A 24,928-nucleotide genomic window follows, 5' to 3' on the forward strand; every position below is an offset into this window, starting at 1 on the left:
TGCAGCATGCTCTCACTTTCCCAGTAAAATAGAAAGTGTAAATTATATTGATTATCCTGCATACTGGTATCAAAGTGAAAAACAACACGACTTCCAATAATTATTTTTTAATATGCAGCATTTAATTTATAGTGAAAGCTTTCTGTCTTTGTCGTCTGGTGACGTTAGACGAATTGATATATTTGAAATTCCTTCTCCTAGAAGAAAATGACCAACTGGCTTCCTAACGTTTCTGCCACGAGACACAGTATGACAGAATTGTTTAAAGTTGTGTAAGTTACTAAAAACATTTTTATCAATCTGTCCCTGGCACCCCCATAAATTTATATTCATCTGACCGTTTTACACGCACACACAGACACACACACACAATGCTAATGCTGCTATAAACCCAAACACCAAAATAACCTGACATTGAAATTGCACCAGATGTACTATACATAATTACTAACATACTGAACAACATTGCTTATTTGTGCCAGCCAGCAGGCGCAGACTGGCGGACGGGGAAACTGAGGATTTCCCCGGTGGCCAGACGGACCGGAGGGCCGGCGTCGGCCACGAGACAAAGAAGATGCAAAAGAAAAAGAAATTAATAGAAATGGCCACAAAGTCCATCCATCCATTTTCTGTACCGGTTATCCTCACTCAGGTCACGGGCGTGCTGGAGCCTATCCCAGCTATCTTCGGGGGAGAGGTGCGGTACACCCTGAACTGGTCGCCAGCCAATCACAGGGCACATACAAACAAAGAACCACTCTCACTCATATTCACACCTACGGGCAATTTGGAGTCTTCAATCAACCTACCACATATGTTTTTTTTGGGGGGGGTGTGGGAGGAAATCGGAGTACCCGGAGAAAACCCATGCAGGCATGGGGAGAACATGCAAACTCCACACAGGTGGGGTCGGGATTTGAACCTCGGTCCTCAGAACTGTGAGGCAGATGTGCTAACCAGTCGGTCACCGTGCCGGACACAAAGTACATATATTAATCTTTATAATTGAAGTGCCTTAATGTTAATTTTCTATGCATATGTATAATGTTGTTTGAGGTGTCTAATTTGTGTGATTTGCACCGTGTGGCACCGAGTTGGTCAAGTTAGTGGGCGTCACTCTCCCAGAAGTGGTGCAAAAAAGAGAGACAACTGGAAGTGCTATGTTGAATGGTTACTTGAATGTGCTGGCTTAATAATGTTTTGAAAGATTTGCTTTGTAAAGTGTACTTATTGATCCTATGTTATGTGTGCTTTCCTATTTATACTTTTTGGTCCTTCTCTCTTAGAAAACCACTCCCACGCACCCATGCAAGTGGCATAATATGAATATCAGCTGGTTTAGTCCTAATTGATGGCCTACAAAAAGGTCTCATTGCCAAGGTGTGAGTCAAGACACATCTCATGATGGGTAAGAGCAGTGAGCTGTCTCAAGAACAAGCTAATTGTTGCAAAACATAACAATGGCATTGGTTACAGGCGCATATCTAAGCTTCTGAATGTTCCAGTGAGCACAGTTGGGGCCATAATACGTAAGTGGAAAGCCAATCATACCACAATAAATTTGCATCGATCAGGTGCTCCTCGCAAGATTTTTGACAGAGGAGTGCAAATAATAATCAGAAGAGTTGTCTAAGAGACAAGGACCACCTGTGGAGAGCTTCAAAAAGACTTGGAATTAGCAGGTACTGTTGTCACATGGAAAACAGTGAGTAATGTACTCCGCTGCCATGGCCTGTAGGCACGCTCACCACAAAAGACACCATTGCTGAAAAAAATTATGGCAAACCTTGTTTAAAGTTTGCTGAACAACATTTGGACAAGCCAGTTAAATACTGGGAGAATATAGTCGGGTCAGATGAGAGCAAAATAGAAATGTTTGGATGCCATACTGCACTCCACGTTTGGATGAGAAATGGCACATCACCCTATAAACACCATACCAACAGTGAAGTTCGGACGTGTGGGGATGCTTTTCAGAAAATTGTACTGGTAAGCTTCACATTATTGAAGGAAGGATAAATGGGCAAATCTACTGACACATTGTTGACAAAAATCTGCTGCCATCTACGAGGATGATGAAAATTAAACTAGGGTGGACATTTCAGGATGATGATGATCCAAAACATACTACCAAGGAAACTCTCAATATGTTTCGAAGAAAAAAAAAATAAAGCTGCTAGAAGGGCCCAGCCAATCACCTGACATGAATCCAATTGAAAATCTTTGGAAAGAACTGAACTGCAAGGTCCATAAAAGAAGCCCACGGAACCTTCAAGATTTGAAGACTGCTTGTGTGGAGGAATGGGCCAAAATCACACCAGAGCAATGCATGCGACTAGTTTCTCCATACAGGAGGCGCCTTTGAAGCTGTCATTGGAAACAAAGGGTTTTGTACAAAGTATTAAATAAATACCAATTGGCGTGTTCAATACTTTTTCCCTGTGTCATTTCACAATATTACACACACCTTAATTTCTGAGTTTATTTGTTCCACTTTTTTTTGTATGTATGCAATACTCCCAACATCTAGTAAAATTGTCATGTCAATAGCACCTTGGGAAATATATTTAATGAAAAAAATTATGTGTTACGATCTGTCGACGTAAAAGCAGTAACAAAATAATAATAAAAAAAATAAACAAAAGACTTGCCTCTCTTTTCTACTGCAGTTCCCTGTGACAATAACATTTCAGCATAAACAAAGTCCACAGATATATGTCATTAAGAGCCTGTGAAGAAAAATGTGGTCCAAGTGATGATTTAAATTGGCCACGATCCAGATTGTCTACACATGATGATCTATACAGTATACTCTTGCGCTGAGAGATGACCTGTGATGCATTTAGAAGTGGATTTTGAAAGGCAGATCAATCATTTTTGCAATTTTCTTAGTAAGTTCATCCAAGATTTTTGGCAAAGGATAATGCATACAAAAAAAAAAAGAAGACATCCAGAATTACCTTAGAATCAAAGGTCATTCTGGATGGATTTTCTCAGCTATTTCATGTATGCTTTCAAAAGTTTCTTTGTAAAGGTATGATCTGAGACTTAAATCATAATTTGACAAATATACTATAATTTGAACTTTTGAATGCATACAGTAAATATTTTGGAATTAATAATTGTTTGGGATGAAAAATCAATGGCTTATCTGCAAACAAGCCACATAATTGGTTTCTAACACTAATTATGATAAGGAGTAATGGACATTTGTGATTCACAATTGCATTAGTATGAATGCTTGTTTAGGCCAAGACTTTGCAACTGCACAAAAGTTTCAGCTCGCTAGGCACATCAATGTAGATCTATACAGTTGCAATTTTTTCTTGGTCACAGAACATTTTTGTGTGGGCACTTGTTGCTCAGCAAAATGTATGCTTTTTGCCGAGCAATCCTCTGTGTCCCACAGAGCAGAGATAGGGCGGGAAGAATCAGCAGGAACAGTCACAACAAAAATGACAGTAATATTACAGCACTATTAGTCATTTTGCAATGGAATCACCAGTCTGTATTGACTAAAAAATTATTATTGGCGCATAACAGAATGATAAAATTTAACACAGTGTGATGGGCCACTGCCCTTCTTGCTCATAATGCAAAAAGGACACATCAAACAAGACAACAGAAAAAAACCCCACAAAAAACAACAACTTGGGTACAATTACAATCAATACATTTTCATTGACATCTCAAGGGTTTTCTTCCTCTAAACACATTTGAGATTCTGTCACAACAGCCGGTTTTCCCATTACTGTCAAGAATAATGTCCCATTGCGTCCATGCATTTGTCTCTTCTCCAGTGAACAAGACACTAACTTTTTAACAGATGTCATAAAGTAGAGAGACATTTCATTCAGTACACAGGGGCCTGTGATAATCTGACGCTTCACACACGCCACCAGAGAGAACACATGCTACATAGTCTGGAGACATTTTGGAACGCAGACCTGTCAAAAATCAGCCAGTGGCTTAGAAGCACACTTTGGTTTACACATATGGGCTCTGATATGTCTTGCGCTAAAAATCACCTCATTTAAAAAAAATAAAACAGCTATGTGACGGTGGTGTACATGACAAATAAAGCATTAGCCTGTACAAAATCCAGAGGGAACATTCAACGTGCCTCCTTTGTATGCATTTAACAGTGAGGCTTTCAGCAAGCAGATACTTACAGCCTAACTGCAGTGCTCTATTACTCACCAAGCTCTGCTGGAAACTCGACAGAAAATATGTTTGCCTAGGATCTGCTCTCCTTTATCAATCCCGAACAGCAGGGACCACAGCCAGCTTTAAGCACTCAGGCTGGGTCCTTGCAATAGAAATCACCATTGCACAGTTGCACACAGAAAAAAGCGAGGGAATGGCTGAATAAATACGATTTTAGTTTTGTCTCTGTAAAGCTTCCAGAGCAGAGCCGACTGAATTCCCACAGAGACAATTCCGAGACTGAGCCATGAAAAAGTAACATTGCTTACACACAGATACACATGCAAACAAAGGACACAGATGCACAGTCACCAGATTTAATCATTTATTTACCTGTAAAAGTGTTCCATTCAAGATCGAGGTCAGCCTGGTTTGCGAGACAGCCTCTCATGACATTCTGACAGTAGTTTTGGCAGGGCTTGAGCCCTGGCATGCTTCGGCAGTATGGGCAGTACAGCATCCTAGTCAAGGCTCTGACACATGCGGGCGCAACATTCACCTGCAGATGAACCAAATATAGAGAAAAAAGAGATATTAAATACAAACAGAAGGCTATCAAGCAAAGAATCACTGCAAAAGCATGCAAATTCAATTTGGGGCAAATGTCATCTGTTTCAACTGTGGACATTATTACTCTTTATAATATACAGTGCTTAGCAAATTTATTAGACTACCAGCACCATTATCTATCCCAGAGACCCTCCAGCATCATTAAGTGCTTTAATGCTGGCTCTTTCATTTTCACTGAGTTCTGGAAGTTTTTAATCCAGCCGTACATTTTCTAAACAGTTTAACAGCAATTGATTTCAGGGTGCGCTAGAGCCTATCTTAGCTTTCTTTGGGCGAGAGACGAGTTACACCCGAAACTGGTCCCCAGTATTTTGCTGGCCAAATACAGACAAACAACCATTCACGATTAACAAAACAAACAATTTAGAATCTTCACTTAACCTAATCTACATGTTTTTGAGTTGTCGAAGGAAGCCAGAGTACCCGCAGAAAACGCACCAGGGCATGGGGAGAAAATGCAAACTCCACACAGGAGGGCCTTCACCTAAATTCTAACCCAAAAGCCTCTGACTGTGAGGCAGACGTGCTAACCAATATTCCATTGTGCTGCCCTCGGAACATTTTACCATTTTGAAAAATATAAACACAAATAGTTTGGGAATGCTGTTAATTTAGGGGAGCTGGTGCATAAACCTTACATTGGGTGGTGGTTCAATAGATTTGTTAAAAACTGTACATACAGTATGTCACATGTTCCCAGCATAGAAATGTAAAAGTGCACCAGATAAAACAGCATGACAACATGAGGTTTTCAACTGTGTCCATCTTGATCTTCTGTGAAGGCTGTGCCTTTTGTTATTGGACTCTGCATGCTACTGCAATGGGTTGAGTGAAAGTGACATGATTCTCACATCTGCTTCCCTTCAGAGGTGGGATGCAGAACCAGTAGTACATCTGATAATTGGCCTGTCAGCCTCTGTATTCATGCTTGACTTTAGATTTTGTCCAGCACGTACTCTGGAGAGCTTGTGTGTTAGAGTGGTAACATATCAAACAGTGGCAGTCATAGGATGGAGACCACCGCCTACATTCAAAGGCTTATCTATCTATCTATCTATCTATCTATCTATCTATCTATCTATCTATCTATCTATCTATCTATCTATCTATCTATCTATCTATCTATCTATCTATCTATCTAGATCATTATTGGAATCATGAAAGAAATCTGTAGGTGCATATCATGAACCAATGACACGAAAACAACTAAAGATTAAAGTGACAGGAAATGGTGAATAATGGAAACCACTGTGCACTTTAATAATAGTATTGGTGACATCAGAGTCTGTCTAACTTGTATCTTGTCTTGTTGTTATCGCTGTGGTTTGTCTTTGATTTGGTACATTCCGAACGTGTGTTATTGTGTGGGAAAACAAGCAGATGACAGAAGCTCAGAAAAGAGGCAACCAGTGTGACACGGACTCTATTAGTGCAATTGCTGCCACCGTTTGGCAGCTGGCAGCAAGGATCAAATTGAACATCTTTGACATTTGCAATCTGCAACCCACAGACATCACGCAATGGCTTGTAAGAAAGCCATTAGAACTAGGTTGCTTGTTGCCATTTTTCAATGCTTTGTGTCATCTGCTTGTGTTATTGTAAATTGTTTATATCACCCGAGGAGTATCATTAACAGGATGACATTTGTAGCAAACAAGGGACATTTCACAGCTAACATGCTTGCAAAACATCATGCTCGGCTTTGACGCAGGCATTTTCCATTTGGAAGAGAGTCATTAAAGCGGTTTTATCTAATACAGTACATCCTAAAGCAGCCATCTTAAAGACCGTCTTTGTTGGAGACAAAGTATTTATAATGCTATGTAGAGTCAAGTGTAGACATTTACCAGATATGAACTAATGGTTTGTTAAACACTGCTTGTAATGTATGTTTCCATTTTAATTAGCAGAGGGTTTGAATCCCATCCGTGAGAGAAAAAAAACAAGTCAAAAAGAGATTTACTGGAGAGAGATATATAATTTTTTTAAGACGCTGTGTTGCTCCCTGCTCAAGTGTGTGTGATGACTTAAATTCAACACCAAATTTAGTCTTAATTATTTTTGTCTTTTGCATGCAACATTCTTTTTACCAAAGTATTTGAGTGAGCAATTAAATTATTTGGATTTTATTTCAAAGGAAGAAGCAACAGAGGAAGTTTGTCACTAGAGAAGAAAGAAACATTATACAGTACATACATTTACAATCACTGACTGTTTCTGGTATGTGCAATATGTGCTGCTGCACACGGCGGCATTTCTGAGGGGCACTATAGGCACTGTTGTCTTATAAAGTGTTGTATGTCATTGTTTTGTCTGTGCCTAGCAGTTTGCTGCGTGCCCCGGATAAAGGGTAATCTGATAATAATCTTGTTAGCACATCTTTAGAGTTGAGTGAATGGAATATATCACAGCAGGTTGGGGGCAGAACTGGGGAGCAAGATGCCTAAGATCCCGTCCAAGATTAGCACATACTAATCTACTCATCTGATGCAAAAGCGCTGTGATATCGCTCCATGGTGTGTGAGTAGCACTGTACTGTATGTGTGGGTTACTATCCTGAGAGTAGGGGCATGCAGAGAGTGGCCTGCATCCTCATCAACTTTCTGCTTTAAAGAAGCAGTATGATCTATTCAGCTGTCAAACTATTGAGCTACCGCAAATTGATACTTTATTAAGGATTAAAATATCTAATCTTAAATGCGTGATCTTGAACACTGTCTGTATAATGCCAGGAGTCATGACCCAATAAACTCACCTTATATCACAACCCGTATAAAAAGACGTGCCATAATATCAAGAGTCGACAGATGAGAGACAGCTCGTTAAAGACACTCTCGGAAATATCATCTTGTCTATCCAACTCGGTGTTGTAATGTGCATATGGTGTGAACTCCCTTCAGGGAGAGAACAGCTGAAATGAGAAATGACAATATCTTTGCAAGCTACCAAGGCCAATCAAGGGGAACACTGGTGGGACAGTGAGACTGATGCCAAGAATTTGCCTCAGTCGTTCTGTCATCAGTTTTGTCATTGAGCGCATTGCTTTCACAGTGATTGGACACGGGTGTGGGACTGTATTGCTGACCCGGTGTCCCCACTCAATTACACAGCCATTAGTGTCGATAGCAATATGAGTGATCTGTCATTGTGCAAAACACATCGCCACATGCTTCAAAGACAAACATGGCTAACAAAACATCTCGGTAGGAATTTGATTTTCAATAAACACTTCTGGATATGGCAAAAAAAGAAAAAGAACTGTGAACTGATGTTAGAGTAATTCCTTACAACACAGATTTCAACACAGCAAGAAAATAAAACCGACTGGAACGAGGTTTAGATACTCGGGAAAATAATGCACGGGTCTCATCTATGATTCAAAAACAAAATCAAAACAGTTGAATAAAATGCCTTCATGATTTTGTTTCATAATTTGTATGACAAATGATGTATAAATAACAACTGGTGTTTATTACAAAACATGCAAAGTTGATGAGGTAGAGCAATTACCTGCAAATACTTTTAATGTTCATGTTGTCCAAGTGCTGAAATGTTAATCCACAGCTAACCGTTTCATTTCCTGACAGGCAACTTTACATTAATGTGCTCATTTTCTCATAAAATGTGATTATTGTTACATAAGGTAAGGTTCATTCTGGTACTCCAAGCTGTTTATTGAAAGACCTTAAAACAAAATTTGTTTAGTTTGCATAATAATTAATTTTTTTCTCCATAATTGTGAAATGTAGCTTGTTGTTAACACAGTGTTGTAAAAAAAATAAAATAATTTTTGACTGACCAGATGAGTTAGTTGGATTTTGGACCATCATTTACTACCATTGCTTCAGTGGCTTGCAACAGGCAAAACCATTTGAGAAATTTAATTTCAGATGTGAAGTTCTGTAATGCATGACAAAATATTTTTGTTTTGTGTTTTTAGAATAAAAAAAAAAAAATCCCATTGTAATAGTGTACTACGGTGCTGGTATTGAGTGGTTGGGACCCCAGCAGTTTTATTCATAGCACTTTCTTTTTTCACCAAACACCTCTCCTCAACTTGAGACTCCCTGTACTCCTCATCTTCAATGTACGATGGAGCCTAAGAAGATTCTATAGAGGCAGCTGCGAATCAATGCATATGTGCTGTCTTGTCAGAATATTAATAATAATGTTGGCAGATGTGACTTTATGAAAGAGCACCGTGGTCCCCCTTGTGACCTGTACGAGTCAGCTCAATTGTCTGTCTTTCGTGCACGATGGGAGGGCCCTGCTGATTTATCCTGACATGAACCATGTTATGTGGCATGTCTAGAGCAGCAGTTGGGACTGTTTCTTTAATTTACCGAGACAACCGCAAACATGTTAAAAGCCAGCCTCGTGTTAGTGGCACTGCACCATGAGCTATTTACCATCTCTTGTGGTTACATGACATGCATAGGCTATATTGTTGTCCCTCTGCATCAGTGGTTCTCAGATAAAAGTGGATTCTCTGTCCACTTGAGGGAAGGCCAGCATCCTATCCTGAATGTCAGAGGAAAACAGGTCTCATTTGTTTGCAGGAAGATCCCGGATAATTACTGACATACTGCTCTAAGAACAAAAATGTGGTGATATTCCGCTTGAATCGAGGTGTCGTGAGAGCATCATCATGTGATCTGGTGGCACAGTCAGATAATGTGACTCAATGCCACAGAAAGATGAATAGGAATGATTGATGATTCTTTTTTAAATCTACCCAGTTTCTGGGTTGGTCTAAAGATCCTCCTGCTCAATACATAATAAGGGTGAGTCTGTATCATACAGAAATAAAACACAATCAAGCACATCTTGTAGTCTATAGTCAATTTCTTTATCATACTTTCATGTCTTTGTATTTCAAAGCACATGTTGTGGGTCATTCTTCCAACATTCTGCAGTTCATCACAGATCAAAATATTTTAATTAAAAGAGGCATCTTTGCTGCAGCACATTTCCCAATGATGTGCCAAACCTTTTTTTGAGCCGGTTGCCATCTGCCATTGCAGCGCTGAGGCCGAGGCCTCATCCCAGGCAAGCTGTGAGCGTGCTGAGCCAGCGAGAGAGGACTACACAGACGTTGAGCAAGAGGGTGAGAGACAAGTGTGTGCGGTTCCATCAGTGGGTGGAGAGCTTTATTTGAGAAATATTCAGTCTTCAAATTTGCACTATTTAACTTGGTGAAATAACCTCTATAGGTTGCTCATGTGTAATATTTTAATGGCAGAAGGGAAACTCTAAAGGTATTTGAAATCTATGTGATAGCGCAAAGGCGGAGAGTGGCGATACAAATCCCAGTCAATAATGATTGTTTCATGTGCGCCATTGCTGTGTGGTGTCCTGGTTTATTTCTTTAAAAAAAAAAGACTCAATATAGATACAGGAAAAAACACTTGGTTGTTTTTCTTCACATGATCCAATATGATCTGCTTAAATGTTTGGTATGCACGTATGTACATACATAGACATAGTTGAAATGACAGGTCACCATTACAAAATCAATATATAGCTTGTTACATTCAACGCAACATGGAAGGTGGTATTTATAGAATTTTTGCAAAAAGTTGCTTTGTTCTTCAAATGCATTTGACTTCAAAGTACAATAGCAGTTTGACGGATGTCTGTAGTTTAAGAATCTTTTTATAATTTTAATGGTTAATTGTCTCTTTTCTGTTTGCATTGAGACTGAAAACATCCATCCATCGATTCATCCATCCATCTTCTGTACTGCTTATCCTCACTTTGGCTGGGGAGGGGGGTACTTTGTGCAAGAGGTGGGGTATATGTAATATTGAACAACATGCTTATTTTCTATGTGGGATAATTGGTGCATCTTATTTTCTTAGAAAAAACTAAGGTGTTGTTTTATTCTCTTTATAAAAGTTCCATCCATCCATTTTCTGAACCGCTTCTCCTCACTAGGGTCGCGGGCGTGCTGGAGCCTATTCCAGCTATCATCGGGCAGGAGGTGGGGTACACCCTGAACTGGTTGCCAGCCAATCGTAGGGCACATACAAACAAACAACCATTCGCACTGACATTCACACCTACGGGCAATTTAGAGTCTCCAATTCATGCATGTTTTTGGGATGTGGGAAGAAACCGGAGTGCCCAGAGAAAACCCACGCAGGCACAGGGAGAACATGCAAACTCCTTTATAGAAGTTAAACGATATAAAAAACAGGACCCAAGATTGGGAGCTGGTACCACATAAGGGAGAAAATATTTTACATAGTAAATGCATCACACAACATTGTATGGTATATTTATGTCATTAGCTTCTATTCTAAATAAGTACTGACTGAATATGACCAACAATTTGTCTTACATTTGTAAAATGTTATGTTAACATACAGACTGAGATGGAAGAGCGCTTGAAAAATGACACAAGAAAATTCACATTTACCACAAAGTAAATAGTTCTACTTCTTGCGTTTCAGCAAAGACAATAAAATGGCAGACTTTAATTGAAGATGGACGATATCATGCATGTAAAGATTAGAACGCGCCTTCAATCTTACCGTTAAAGTCTCTGCCATTTTGTGGTAATGAGATCAGCATTACAGTATAAACCATCAGTACAAAATACCCTACTTCTTTCCATCATCATCATGACTAAATATACACCAGGCATGAGGCTGGTTCCCATGCTCATGCAGTGTAAGTGATAAGTGCTCTAAATATCCAAACTTTAAACCGTTCAAAAGGTCCAAATCCCCACAATCTTCTCTGAGCAGGTCTTAATGTGGCTGGACTGTGTTTTAAGTACCCCCAGGATAAAACTCTTAATGGTCATCATAAACTGTAATCCAGAGAGATTCTGCTCTTAATCCAGGAATGGAGTCCATGACAGTGTTCAGTTGGAGCCCAGTGCAATCCCATTTTATGGAGCGATATTGCTCCTATTCTGACTTCATTGCAAAAGAAGTAATTATGTACAGCTACTCATTGTTTGTATATCATTCTGTGCAAAAGAAACATGGAAAATTGAACAGACATGGTTGTAAACTTGTTTTGCGTGTAAGTGACACTTTTTGCAGTTTTAAAAGCTCCAGTGCAGAAAATTCAGGAAGCTGGTTATGCTCACCAAAGTGCGTTTTCACACGAACATCACATAACACCAAGTAAAGCAACTTATTCCAATTTTTCATGTAGATTTTATGTGATGTTTCATTCAGAGTATCAGTAGTTCTACACAATTACAATGATTATTTCTTGTCAAAATGTACACATTGATGTAATAATAAATAAGTATAAAAAAACATAAATGATCAATATAAATAATAAAAAATATTGAAAGTATATCATGGTTATATAGAGTCCCTTAGAAGAGGAAACTGGAACTGTGAAGTGAAAAATGTCACTTTATGCAAATTACATTGCACAACACTTGATTTTTGATTTAAATATTGCTGGAATCCTTGAGCCGTCACCCCTCCTTGAGCTGTCACTTTATCGTGGTGGAAGGGTTTGTGTGTCCCAATGATCCTAGGAGCTAAATTGTCTGGGGTTTTATGCCCCTGGCAGGCTCACCCATGACAAACAGGTCCTAGGTGAGGGACCAGACAAAGCACTGCCCAAAGACCCCTGATGATGATGGTGACATACTATGGACTTAGTTTTTCCTTGCCCAGATGCGGGTGCCCGGGGCAGCTCTCTGGAGCCATTCCACCGACACGGCTTCCCATGAGGAAGCACAATCTGGGATCTCTGAGGCGGGCTGTCCTATCTCTGGGGTTGATGTCACCGAGGTGGTTAAAAAGGTCCTCGGTGGCAAGGCCCAGGGGGTGGATGAGATCCACCCGGAGTTCCTAAAGGCTCTGGATGTTGTGGGGCTGTCCTGGTTGACACGCCTCTGCAACATCACATGGACATTGGGGACAGTGCCTCTGGATTGGCAGACTGGGGTGGTGGTCCCCCTTTTTAAGAAGGGGGACCGGAGGGTGCATTCCACCTACAAGGGGATCATGTGTTTTGTGGACTTGGAGAAGGCATTTGACAGTGTCCTGTGGGGGTTGCTCCGGAAGTATGGGCTACTGAACCCACCAATATGGGCTGTTCGGTCCCTGTAAGACCGGAGTCAGAGTTTGGTTCGCATTGCCGGCAGTCAGTCGGACTCGTTTCCAGTGAGGGTTGGACTCTGCCAAGGCTGCCTTTTGTCACCTATTCTGTTCATAACGTTTATGGACAGAATTTCTAGGAGCAGCTGAAGTGTAGAGGGTGTCCGGTTTGGTGGCCTCAGGATTGCATCTCTGCTTTTTACAGACGATGTGGTTCTGTTGGTTTTATCAAGCCGTGATCTCCAACTCTCACTGGAGCAGTTTGCAGCCGCGTGCGAAGCGGTTGGGATGAAAATAAGCACCTCCAAATATGAGACCATGGTCCTCAGTCGGAAAAGGGTGGTGTACCCTCTTCGGGTTGGGGTTGAGATCCTGCCCCAAGTGGAGGAGTTCAAATATCTTGGGGTCTTGTTCACGAGTGAGGGAAGAATGGAACGGGAGATCGACAGGCGGATCGGTGCAGCATCTGCAGTGATGCGGACTTTGTATCGGTTCGTTGTGGTGAAGAAGGAGCTAAGTCGAAAGGCGAAGCTCTCGATTTACCGGTCGATCTACGTTCCTACCCTCACCTCACCGAAAGAACAAGATCCCGGATACAACCGGCCGAAATGAGTTTCCTTCGCAGAGTGTCCGGGCTCTCCCTTAGTGATAGGGGGAGAAGCTCGGTCATCCAGGAGGGGCTCAGAGTAGAGCTCCTGCTCTTCCACATTGAGAGGAGCCAGATGAGGTGGCTTGGGCATCTGATTAGGTTGCCTCCTGGACGTATCCCCCGGTGAGGTGTTCCGGGCATGTCTCACCAGGAGGAGACCCCGGGGACGACCCAGGACACGCTGGAGAAACTATGTCTGCCGGCTGGCCTCGGAATGCCTCAGGATCCCCTCGGAAGAGCTAGAGGAAGTGGCTGGGGAGAGGGAAATCTGGGCTTCCCTGCTAAAGCTACTGCTCCTGCGACGCAACCTCGGATAAGCGGAAGAAAATGGATGGATGAATTTACACATTGATGTAATAATAAATAAGTATAAAAACCATATAAATGATCAAAATAAATAATAAAAAACACTGAAAGTACATCATGGTTAAATACAGTAGATTCCCCCAGAAGAGGAAACTCGATCTGTGACATGAAAAATGTCACTTTATGCAAGTTGCATTGCACAGCACTTGATTTTGATTTAAATATTGCTGGAATTCTATGTTAAGTTTGTAAAATAATAAATATTTTCATAAATTTTTAAACCGCGCAAGGAGACTGCTTCCTTCTATCTGTTTTTTGCTGGCAACATCGGTGACCTAATTTCCACACTTTTCTCTGGAGCTTACTGTTGCTGCTCGGTTGTAAAAAGAAACCATGTACTTGTGCATTGCTTCATAGTTGAGGTGAAGGGTTTCTGGTTCTCAAAAGACGTTTCAAGCATCCCTAGACTCTTTTAATTTCTGATGGTCTTGGTCGACAGTGTTGACATTTTTCCCACCTGCGCCTGCTGAAAGTACAGTCATGCGCTGATGCAAGTTGTATGTCGAGATGTACTCTTTCTTTGAGGTCTTTGAGCCCACAGATGGTAATGTCTTCTTGATTTTTGAGAACAGTTTAAAAGTATGCTATCGACCACAGGACTTAAGTAGAACAACAAAGAGGAAAATGTACAGTGGAAGCAGTCAAGTCGTGTCCCTCAGTCGGTCCTTAAAGTGCAAGTACCTCACTCCAGTGTTAGCATTGACTTTCTGTCGCAGGTGATTAACTCATACAATGGGAGTTGGAATCTAAAAACGAACACTTCTAACTAATAATTTTACAGCTTATGTCCATCTTAATTGTATGCAACATCACTGTTGCAAAAATGTTGCTGCTGCAGACTTGCTGTGATAAATTGACAGTAAACAAAAAGGCATTGAAATTGGCCTTGATTCAAGGGTGAGGTGACCAACTTGAAATTGGGGCATGGAGCAGTGACCAGCTACATTTATACTACTGTACATAGATAGACACACAAATGTGATTGTACAGTACACTGAAAGCTGTGAGAAGTGAAGGTAATTCTTAGGTCAAGGCGATTTGTCATGTTGAGCTACTTTTCACCTCCAGTTTTTGGCCGGTCACCAGCCTGACAGCCTTCAGCGATGCCACACTGTTTCCTGGCTGCACTTCATAATTGATGAGGGGGCAGGGAATGTGGGATTTGATCCTGACTGAGTGTGCCTTTTAGGTCGAGGACTGATGCATTGCTCATTTCAACACTTCCTACTTTACATCTCTGCCTTTAAGAAATGGCAACTATTTTCTTGACGCACTAAAATCTAAGTTGAATGACTGCTGAGAGATGTTGATGTATGTAAATAAATCTAAATAATAAAAAACAATAGTCTAACCAGCCGTCTCAAAATAAAGCAACAACAGCAAACAATATCTGTGAAAATCATCACGTACGAACACTGGATATGTGTCTTATATTCATAACGGACAATGCAATAAAGGAATATAACAACAACAAAGAAGCACAGATAAGTACTGTAAATCAAATCTTCAGATGAGTAGGGTGTGGGGAATGGAGGTGAAATGTTCTTTGCACTATGAAATCTTGATTAAGGATGTCAAATTACAATCATATACAGTACTTGCATTCATGGACACCATATTCTACAGCCATACAGTGGAAAATATCACACCGTCTAAAAAGATCTAAAACCTGATCATTTGTTCCTTGGGAAAAAAAAGAAGATAAATGCTATTTAACCCTAAATATTTTGATGGTCAACTAAAAATATTTCCCACTATTTTGGCTCTAGTTTGGAGTCATCAGAGTGAGAGCTTTTTTTTCTAATAAGAATAAGCATAAAAATAAGAACAAGAATAAGCATAACTACAGTACATGTACATAAAGGTAAATGTGGATATATTTTTAAAAGCGCCTCACGAATGAACAAAACAATGGTCAACATGAACAGGGCACACACTGCCCTGCTGCATATATTTATGTGGATGGTGGAAACTTTTGATTAAAAAAAAACATTCAAATTAGTGAAATGAAAACAGCGGATTACATCACACACGAAAAACAAACAATGATACACATGGACTCTTACATCATGTTTGTGAGTTTTTTTTACAGACATAGGAATGACAAGATTTTTTAAACAGCAGAGAATAAGAAGCAAACCCAGTTATAATAGGAGGAAGATTAAACTCACCTTGGCAACCCTGTTGGCAACTTCCCGACCAACCATGAGGCCTTGGACAAATGTCCGTGCGGCAATCAAGACCCTGGTGACCTGAGCCTTTAGTTTCCTGGGCACATCTCCAAAGGGCTTGAGTTGATCTGAGTATTTACTGACACACTCCAGGTAATCGTCTGTGAAGTGGTACTGGGAGTTCAATAGCTGGAACATCCGTTCCAGCAGCCTGGACCAGAAATCATTGAGCATCTCCTCCAGGTTGACATTGCCCCCTGTGTAGTAACGCTTTAGCTCAGTGAAGAGGTCCTGGAACACCTCTGAGTTTTTCATGTACAGCTTCCCAAATGTCCTTGAGAACATGCTGTTCAGAGACCTCTCTGAATTGTCCAGGAGTTCCAAGAAAAACTCTGTATGGATGGATGTGAAAAAGGAAGGAAGTTAGAGGAGAGGTAATTATGTGGATTTACATTAAACATTTACAATATCTAATAACGTTTTGATTAATAAATGCCACACACGAGATTGCAAGGGCAAAATATTATAGCCAAGAGTGATGTTTCATATGAGTCTTACATTATGGCACTGTATGCACACACAAGTGCAATGTACAGGTGAATAATTATATCATAAAGTCCTTTTCACAAACGCTAACCTTTACATTGACTTCTACCAATTAATTGAGGAAAACTACATTTAGAATTTTTACCAGTGAAGGGAATATAGATATACCAGGCTGGATTTGTTGGCATCACCTATGTGGGGGCAGGCTTGAGCATCAACACGCCAACGCAGAACATTCAGAGAAAAATCAGCTAAGCGGTCTTTCTCAATCCGAGTAAATAGGATCTCACGTTCCTCAATGCTCTCCGTGTCAGATATTCCTTCTACCTTCTGCTTAAACAAGCATGTGACACATGAATCAACATTTCACGTGTCAAGCTTGCTATTAAAACATTGGGGGGCTTGTTGGCACTACAGTAGGCGATAGCAGAAAGAAATCCCACCCATGCACAGCAATCGTTCTTGTTCTTGTAATGTATCCCTTCTTTTCCTTTCGTGTTGTATATAATTTGACTAAAGTACAGTATTTGTTTTTTTCTATTATAACTATTATAGCACCCTAACAATGTTATATTTCAAACCTTCATTAGAACATGTGTGTGAAGTTTGCATGCCATGCTAAAGGGAACTTTCTTTGTGTACTCCAGCTTCGTAACACTTTCCCAAAACTCAAAAAATTGTTCATCGGTCTGTACATGAGTATGAATAGTTGTTTGTTCTTATCTGCCCTGCAATTAACTGGTAGTCAGTTCAGAGTTGAGCCCGTCTCTCACCTAAATTCACCTGGGATCAGCTCCAATTACCCGCTACCCTTAAGCGGCAGAGAAAATTGATGGGTGTTTGCGTCTCACCTCTAAAATCTACCACCACTTAAATTTGAATTAGTTCCACTAACAGCTTATATGCAACTGCTATTGAATCTATCTGACGTGCTTTGCAATGCATCATTGTTTTAGTAAGTTGTTCAGCCAAAACTCTCTTCCCTTATTTGAACTGTATCCACCCTAAAGAGGTGGGGAGCAATCCCAAATTACTCTTTTTTTTTTTTTCCTTGCAGCACAATGATGTGTCATTACACCTACCTTTGTTTAAATATTAAAAGCCTGTGGGTCTTTTTCCAATTGGACCTAAATCAAGGACATGCAGTCTCATGTGTACCGAACATGTAAAGTTGGCTCTGTACAAGTCTTGTAAAAGCTTTCCAATGGTAGAATGTAGGAACAAAAATCATAGATAGGCACTGCAATATTTGAATTCCTTAAAATACGTCTGAATACAGCGGCACGATGGACGACGTGAGCGTCTGCCTCACAGTTCTGAGGACTGGGGTTCAATTCCCGGCCCACCTGTGTGGAGTTTGCATGTTCTCCCCGTGCCTGTGTGGGTTTCCTCCCACATCCCAAAAATATGCATGGTAGGTTAATTGAATACTCTAAATTTGCCCGTAGGTGTGAATGTGAGTGTAAATGGTTGTTTGTTTATATGTGCCCTGCGATTGCCTGGCAACCAGTTCAGGGTGTACCCCGCCTCCTGCCCGTTGATAGCTGGGATAGGCACTCCCGCGACCCTTGTGAGGAGAAGCGGCTCAGAAAATGGATGGATGTCTGAATACTTGGATTTTTTGTTCAAGAGAACCGGCACTATGATCACAGCATAATTACATAAGGATGGGCTTTACAGCAATTATATTTGCTACAGAATATATTATACTGAACTGTCCAAGTAATTCTGAGTATGACAAATCAATTTTCAAGAAGAACAACAGCACAAGGGATTCATGGATATGGCCATAATTACTGAAAATAATTATAATGACTAATAAAAGGTGACCATTTTGTTATCATATTATTATTTTTATGAAATTAAATGTAATAGCTTTAAAATGCTATGTTTTTTTCAACTAAAAACAAATTTCATGTTTTATACAATCTTGACATAGTGAGTCGCAGACCCAGTCACATCAATTGATGGTGACCTGAAAAGTGACTGGATCCTCGTCATATTTTGCCCCCCTGTCAAATCCAAAAACAGCAACATGGTAAAAACATTCATGTGTTGTGTGTGTTGTAATGTCTAAGGGTAACTTTAAAAAGAATCCTACAGCACCATGCACCACAACATGGTGGACAAGCTGTGTTATAAATATATTTTGCCAGAATAAAGTAGGTCTATACTCTGTCCTCTGCATTCTTTTCAGGAGGACACTAAGGACACCTGCTAAAATGACTGCGTCCAGCCAATATACTGCATACTGACTTTGAAGGGTATCTAAAAGTATAACGTATTGACAGTGTTGGGAAGATTACTTTGAAAATGTAGTTGGTTACAATTACAAGTGACCCTTTTGAAAATGTAACAGAATAATTATTTCAATTACTTTCTGAAAGTAAAAACTAATCACATTTGACTACACTTTGCTTACTTAATTTTTCTTAATTTTCAAAGAATGCATCAACAGGACCCTTAGATGTTTCCTCTAAAAAAGTGGACTAAAATTGTAAACCATACATCCATCCATTTTCTGAGCCGCTTCTCCTCACGAGGGTCGCGGGCGTGCTGGAGCCTATCCCAGCTGTCATCGGGGAGGGGGCGGGGTACACCCTGAACTGGTTGCCAGCCAATCGCAGGGCACATAGAAACAAACAACCATTCGCACTCACAGTCATGCCTACAGGCAATTTAGAGTCTCCAATTAATGCATGTTTTTGGGACGTGGGAGGCAACCTGAGTGCCCGGAGAAAACCTACACAGGAACGGGGAGAACATGCAAACTCCACACAGGCGGGGCCGAGGATTGAACCCGGGTCCTCAGAACTGTGAGGCTGACGCTCTAACCAGTCGGACACCGTGCCGCCTCGTAAATCATTATTTTGGAATTAACCACATATATTTTCTTTACACACATAATAAACTGATAAACAAACATTATTGAATGCAAATACATAATTAAAAATGTGTTTGTTGCATAATACACATGTACGGCATGTGGAAAACATGATACCATGTTGACCTAATGACAAATGTGCACAATTTAGACAATATCGCTTCAAATGACAAATCAGATACTGTAAGCAATTGTTCCATAAAAAAAGTCAAAAATTATAAAGATGAAACTGTTCAAAAATTATATGTTCAAAAGTTTAACTATTAGTGTAACCTCTTCAAGATCACAGTCAAAGTAATAGATTGCACCACAAGGTAGAGCTTCGAGGTAATATTTTGAAAAAATATCTAGTGTTTGAGACCACGGCAGAATGGCACATGACCAGAGAGAGCCAATCACCGGCATTGGCTGGAGAAGGAGGACCTCCATCAATCCATCCATTTTCTGAGCCGCTTCTCCTCACTAGGGTCGCGGGCGTGCTGGAGCCTATCCCAGCTGTCATCGGGCAGGAGGCGGGGTACACCCTGAACTGGTTGCCAGCCAATCGCAGGGCACAGAGAAACAAACAACGATTCGCACTCACAGTCATGCCTACGGGCAATTTAGAATCTCCAATTAATGCATGTTTTTTGGATGTGGGAGGAAACCCGAGTGCCCGGAGAAAACCCACGCAGGCACAGGGAGAACATGCAAACTCCACAGAGGCGGGGCCGGGGATTGAACCCAGGTCCTCAGAACTGTGAGGCTGACGCTCTAACCAGTCGTCCACCGTGCCGCAGAAGGAGGACCTGATCCATCCATCCATCCATCCATCCATTATCTGAGCCGCTTCTCCTCACTAGGGTCGCGGGCGTGCTGGAGCCTATCCCAGCTGTCATCGGGCAGGAGGCGGGGTACACCCTGAACTGGTTGCCAGCCAATCGCAGGGCACAGAGAAACAAACAACGATTCGCACTCACAGTCATGCCTACGGGCAATTTAGAATCTCCAATTAATGCATGTTTTTTGGATGTGGGAGGAAACCCGAGTGCCCGGAGAAAACCCACGCAGGCACAGGGAGAACATGCAAACTCCACAGAGGCGGGGCCGGGGATTGAACCCAGGTCCTCAGAACTGTGAGGCTGACGCTCTAACCAGTCGTCCACCGTGCCGCAGAAGGAGGACCTGATATGAAATAAAATTCTGAGCTTTTTGCTTTTTCAAATGGAGGTAAAATTGTAATCATGGAAATTGTCATGGGTGTGTGTTATGGTTTTTGTCTTCCCCCTGTCTCGTACACACCTGCTCCTGAGAGCATCTTCCCCACCTGTGCCTCGACTCATGGTAAGCCTAGACCCTGTTCTGATTATTGACCTTTCCTTTTTGCCTCACGTTTTTTGGATACTGTTGCCTTTTCGAATTGCCTGCCTGTGTACCGACCCTGCCCGTTTATTAAACCTCTCTTTTTGAAACTGTCCAAACGAATTGGAGTCGTGCATTTCGGGCCCTGTCCTTTGTTCCGTGATGACAGAACGAACTAGCCATAACATGGACCCAGCAGACTCAGACCCGGTGTGCAAACCCCTTCAAGCGCAGGGTCAACGCATCTCGAAGCAAGATGAGCAGCTTGCTGCCCTCCACCTTCATCTAAAGGGACTGCCAGAGCATCAGGACACTATGATGAGACAGGTGGCCTAATAGTTTGAAATTCTAATGAATATGGTTCAGAACAAGGAACCAGCTGGCACAGCACCTGATGCCGCCACTGTACCACCGTTTGCATGTGAAGCAGTCACCTGCCACATCCGCTGCTGTCTGCACCCCGCTCTCTCGACCGGAGAGGTTCTGGGAATATTAAGCCGTTCATCACTCAGTGCGAACTCCACTTTGAGCTGCAGGCAGCTGCCTTCCCCACCGAGCGGGTAAAGATCGCTTTTGTCATTTCCGACCTGACTGGTCGTGCGGAGGCGTGGGCTACTGCTGAATGGAGCCGCAATTCCGCCGCGTGTCATTCTTGGGCATCTTTTGTAAAGACTATGGAGCAAGTTTTTCAGTATTTCACACCAGATCATGAGGCAGCTCGCTCCCTTGTCACCTTACAAAAAGGCAAGCGCAGGGTGTCAGATTACGCGATTGAGTTTCGCATTCTCACAGCTGAGAGTCAGTGGAATAACAGGGCACTACTCGATGCATTCTTTCTAGGACTATCCCCTGCCATCAAAGACCATTTGGTCCCACTAGACCTGCTGACCGACTTGGACACGCTCATTGCTCTCGCCATAAAGATCAACAAAAGGCTTTTGGATCGCGAGCTGGACGGAGATCAGCTGAAGGATGCATCACCGCGCACTTGGAGGACGAGCCTCGGTGACCAGCCAAACCAAGGCAGATCCCCTGTTGCCGGTCTCAATCTACTGGCTAGCGTCACCATGGATGAACCCATGGAACTGGGCAGGTTACTGCACTCCCCTGAGGAACGTCAACACCGGCTGAGAGAAGGGGAGTGCTTCTACTGCGGGCAGTTGGGTCATTCCGTGACCAACTGTCATGTCAAAGTTGCCAGTAACAAGGGCAAGGGAGCGGTGAGTCTAAATATCATTAAGGAAGACCCTACCCCGGTTCTTCCTAAAGTGACACTCGATCAAAAGTGCTCTCCAGATCATAAGATTCATACATCTGTATTTATTGACTCTGGTTCTGACGCAAATTTACTCAACTCCCTCCTCATTAGACGTATGTACCTTAGAACCTTTCAAGTAAGACGCCACCGCAACGCTTATGCTGCAGATGGCGGTTTTATAGGCAAGATCACTCACCGCACCCAAACACTCACATTAACATTTCCTGATTCTCACTCGGAACGCATTAGTTTTCATGCTTTTGACGCTATGAATTATGACCTTATTTTAGGGAAGCCTTTGTTGAAATTACATAACCCCCACATAGACTGGTCCTCTGGGCATGTTATGTAATGGGGCAGCAATTGCGCCCAGAACTGTTTCAAGCCTCCATGTAATGTTCATGGATATGTTTCAAATGATATTCCACAGACCCCATCCGGGGATCTTGACTTGTCTCAAGTGCCCACCTGTTACCATGACATTAAATAAGTTTTTTTCCAAGTCAAAAGCCAAATCCCTTCCACCCCACAGACGTTATGACTGTGCAGTTGACTTGCTGCGTGGAACCACACCTCCACGTGGGAGGTTGTTCTCTCTTTCAGGGCCGGAACACATGGCTATAAAGAAGTTTGTGGAAGAATCACTGGCAGCCGGGATCTTTCACCCATCTTCTTCCCCTGCGGGAGCAGGATTTTTCTTTGTGGACAAAAAGGACAAGACCCTGCAACCCTGTATCGATTACCGGAGTCTCAATGAAATAACTGTGAAAAACAAGTACCCTCTTCCTTTCATCTCCACCCCTTTGAGTTCCTGGAGGGAGCCAAGGTTTTCACCAAACTAGACTTGAGAAATGCGTATCATCTAGTCAGGACAAGGGAATGGAGAACAGCATTCAACACACCAACGGGACATTATGAGTATTTGCTAATGCCTTTTGGACTAACTAACGCTCCAGCTGTTTTCCAGAACTTTGTCAATGACATGTTGAATGTGTACGTTTTTGTATATTTGGACGATATTTTTATATTCTCCCCGGATGAGGAGACTCACATTATTCATGTCCGGTCTGTGTTGCAGCATTTACTGCAGAATGAACTATATGTCAAGGCTGAGAAATGTGAGTTCCACAAGGAGTCTGTTTCTTTTCTGGGTTTCGAGCTGGCTCAAGGTGAAATCAAAACGGACCCTTGCAAAGTTGATGCCATGACAAATTGGCCCACTCCCACGTCACACAAGATCACTCGCCTTTGCAAGATCTTACCTCGCCACACAGACCCTTTGTGTGGAACCCGCTTTGTCAGTCAGCTTTTCAGAAACTAAAATCAAGCTTTACCTCCACTCCCATCCTCACTTTGCCAGATGCCAAACAGCAGTTTGTTGTAGATGTTGATGCGTCTGATGCTGGAATAGGAGCAGTGCTCTCCCAGAAATGTCTCAAGGATAGTGAGTTACATCCTTGTGCTTATCTCTCAAAAAAACTGACTCCAGCCAAGAGAAATTACGACATAGTTGACCGTGAACTGCTGGCTGTCAAGGTGGCTTTGGTGGAGTGGAGGCACTGGCCAGAAGGCGCTCAGACCCCGTTTTTAATATGGACAGATCACAAGAACCTTGAGAATCTTAAGTCTGCTAAAAGATTAAATGCTAGGCAGGCTCGATGGGCTCTATTCTTCACAAGATTTAATTTCACGTTATCCAACCGAGCTGGTTCTAAAAATGGTAAGCCAGATGCTTTATTGCACATTTTCTGCGTAGATAATTCTTTGTCTGATCCTACAACCATTTTGCCCAAGCCATGTTTTATTTCTGCTTTTGTTTGGGACATTGAAACTGTGGTAAAAGAGGCTCTGAAGAACACTCTTAGCCCTGAAGATTGCCCTGAAAACAGGCTTTATGTGGTCCCGACCTTAAGGGGAAGAGTTATCCACTGGGCTCACACTAGCAGGACTGTATGTCACCCAGGCATTGCCAAAACGCAATCTGTGGTCGAACAGCGCTTTTGGTGGCCTAATGTTAGACGAGATGTTATCAATTAGGTCAATGATTGCCAGGTATGCGCTGCTATCAAGTCTTCTCATCAATGGTCTTCTGGGGAAATGCGACCCCTGCCAGTACCACAACATTTCCGTAGACTTTGTGACAGGATTACCGGCCTCTAAAGGATGCTTTATTGCACATTTTCTGCGTAGATAATTCTTTGTCTGATCCTACAACCATTTTGCCCAAGCCATGTTTTATTTCTGCTTTTGTTTGGGACATTGAAACTGTGGTAAAAGAGGCTCTGAAGAACACTCTTAGCCCTGAAGATTGCCCTGAAAACAGGCTTTATGTGGTCCCGACCTTAAGGGGAAGAGTTATCCACTGGGCTCACACTAGCAGGACTGTATGTCACCCAGGCATTGCCAAAACGCAATCTGTGGTCGAACAGCGCTTTTGGTGGCCTAATGTTAGACGAGATGTTATCAATTAGGTCAATGATTGCCAGGTATGCGCTGCTATCAAGTCTTCTCATCAATGGTCTTCTGGGGAAATGCGACCCCTGCCAGTACCACAACATTTCCGTAGACTTTGTGACAGGATTACCGGCCTCTAAAGGAAATACCACCGTTGTCACAGTTGTTGACAGGTTCTCTAAGATGGCACACTTCATTGTACTGCCGAAACTCCCCTCAGCTAAAGAAACTGCAGAGTTGATGATAAACCAGGTATTCAAGTTTCATGGTTTTCCCAAGAATTTGGTATCGGATAGGGGCCTCCAATTCGTTTCATGATTTTGGAAGGAGTTTTGCAGTTTAATAGGTGCTACCGTCAGTCTGTCATCTGGGTTTCACCCTGAAAACAACGGACAAACTGAGAGGCTG

At 42.0% G+C, this 24,928-nt stretch overlaps 1 protein-coding gene across 3 annotated transcripts in view; it reads right to left on the minus strand.

The window, feature by feature from the left end:
• The window catches only part of gpc6a (glypican 6a), a 132,124-nt gene that overhangs the window by 27,686 nt on the left and 79,510 nt on the right, over nt 1-24,928 (minus strand). For all 3 annotated transcript variants that reach the window (XR_009786747.1, XM_061763513.1, XM_061763498.1), the window contains exons 3-4: nt 16,038-16,429; nt 4,540-4,705 (exon numbers count right to left, since the gene is read on the minus strand). Coding sequence is in view for 2 of the 3 variants with exons in the window: in XM_061763513.1 (XP_061619497.1) it covers nt 4,540-4,705; nt 16,038-16,429 (558 nt within the window). In the remaining variant the exon portion in view is untranslated. The remainder of the gene's footprint in view (nt 1-4,539; nt 4,706-16,037; nt 16,430-24,928) is intronic.

Source organism: Phyllopteryx taeniolatus, chromosome 2 (assembly GCF_024500385.1).
Source record: "Phyllopteryx taeniolatus isolate TA_2022b chromosome 2, UOR_Ptae_1.2, whole genome shotgun sequence".
In the NCBI taxonomy this organism is placed as follows: Eukaryota; Metazoa; Chordata; class Actinopteri; order Syngnathiformes; family Syngnathidae; genus Phyllopteryx; species Phyllopteryx taeniolatus.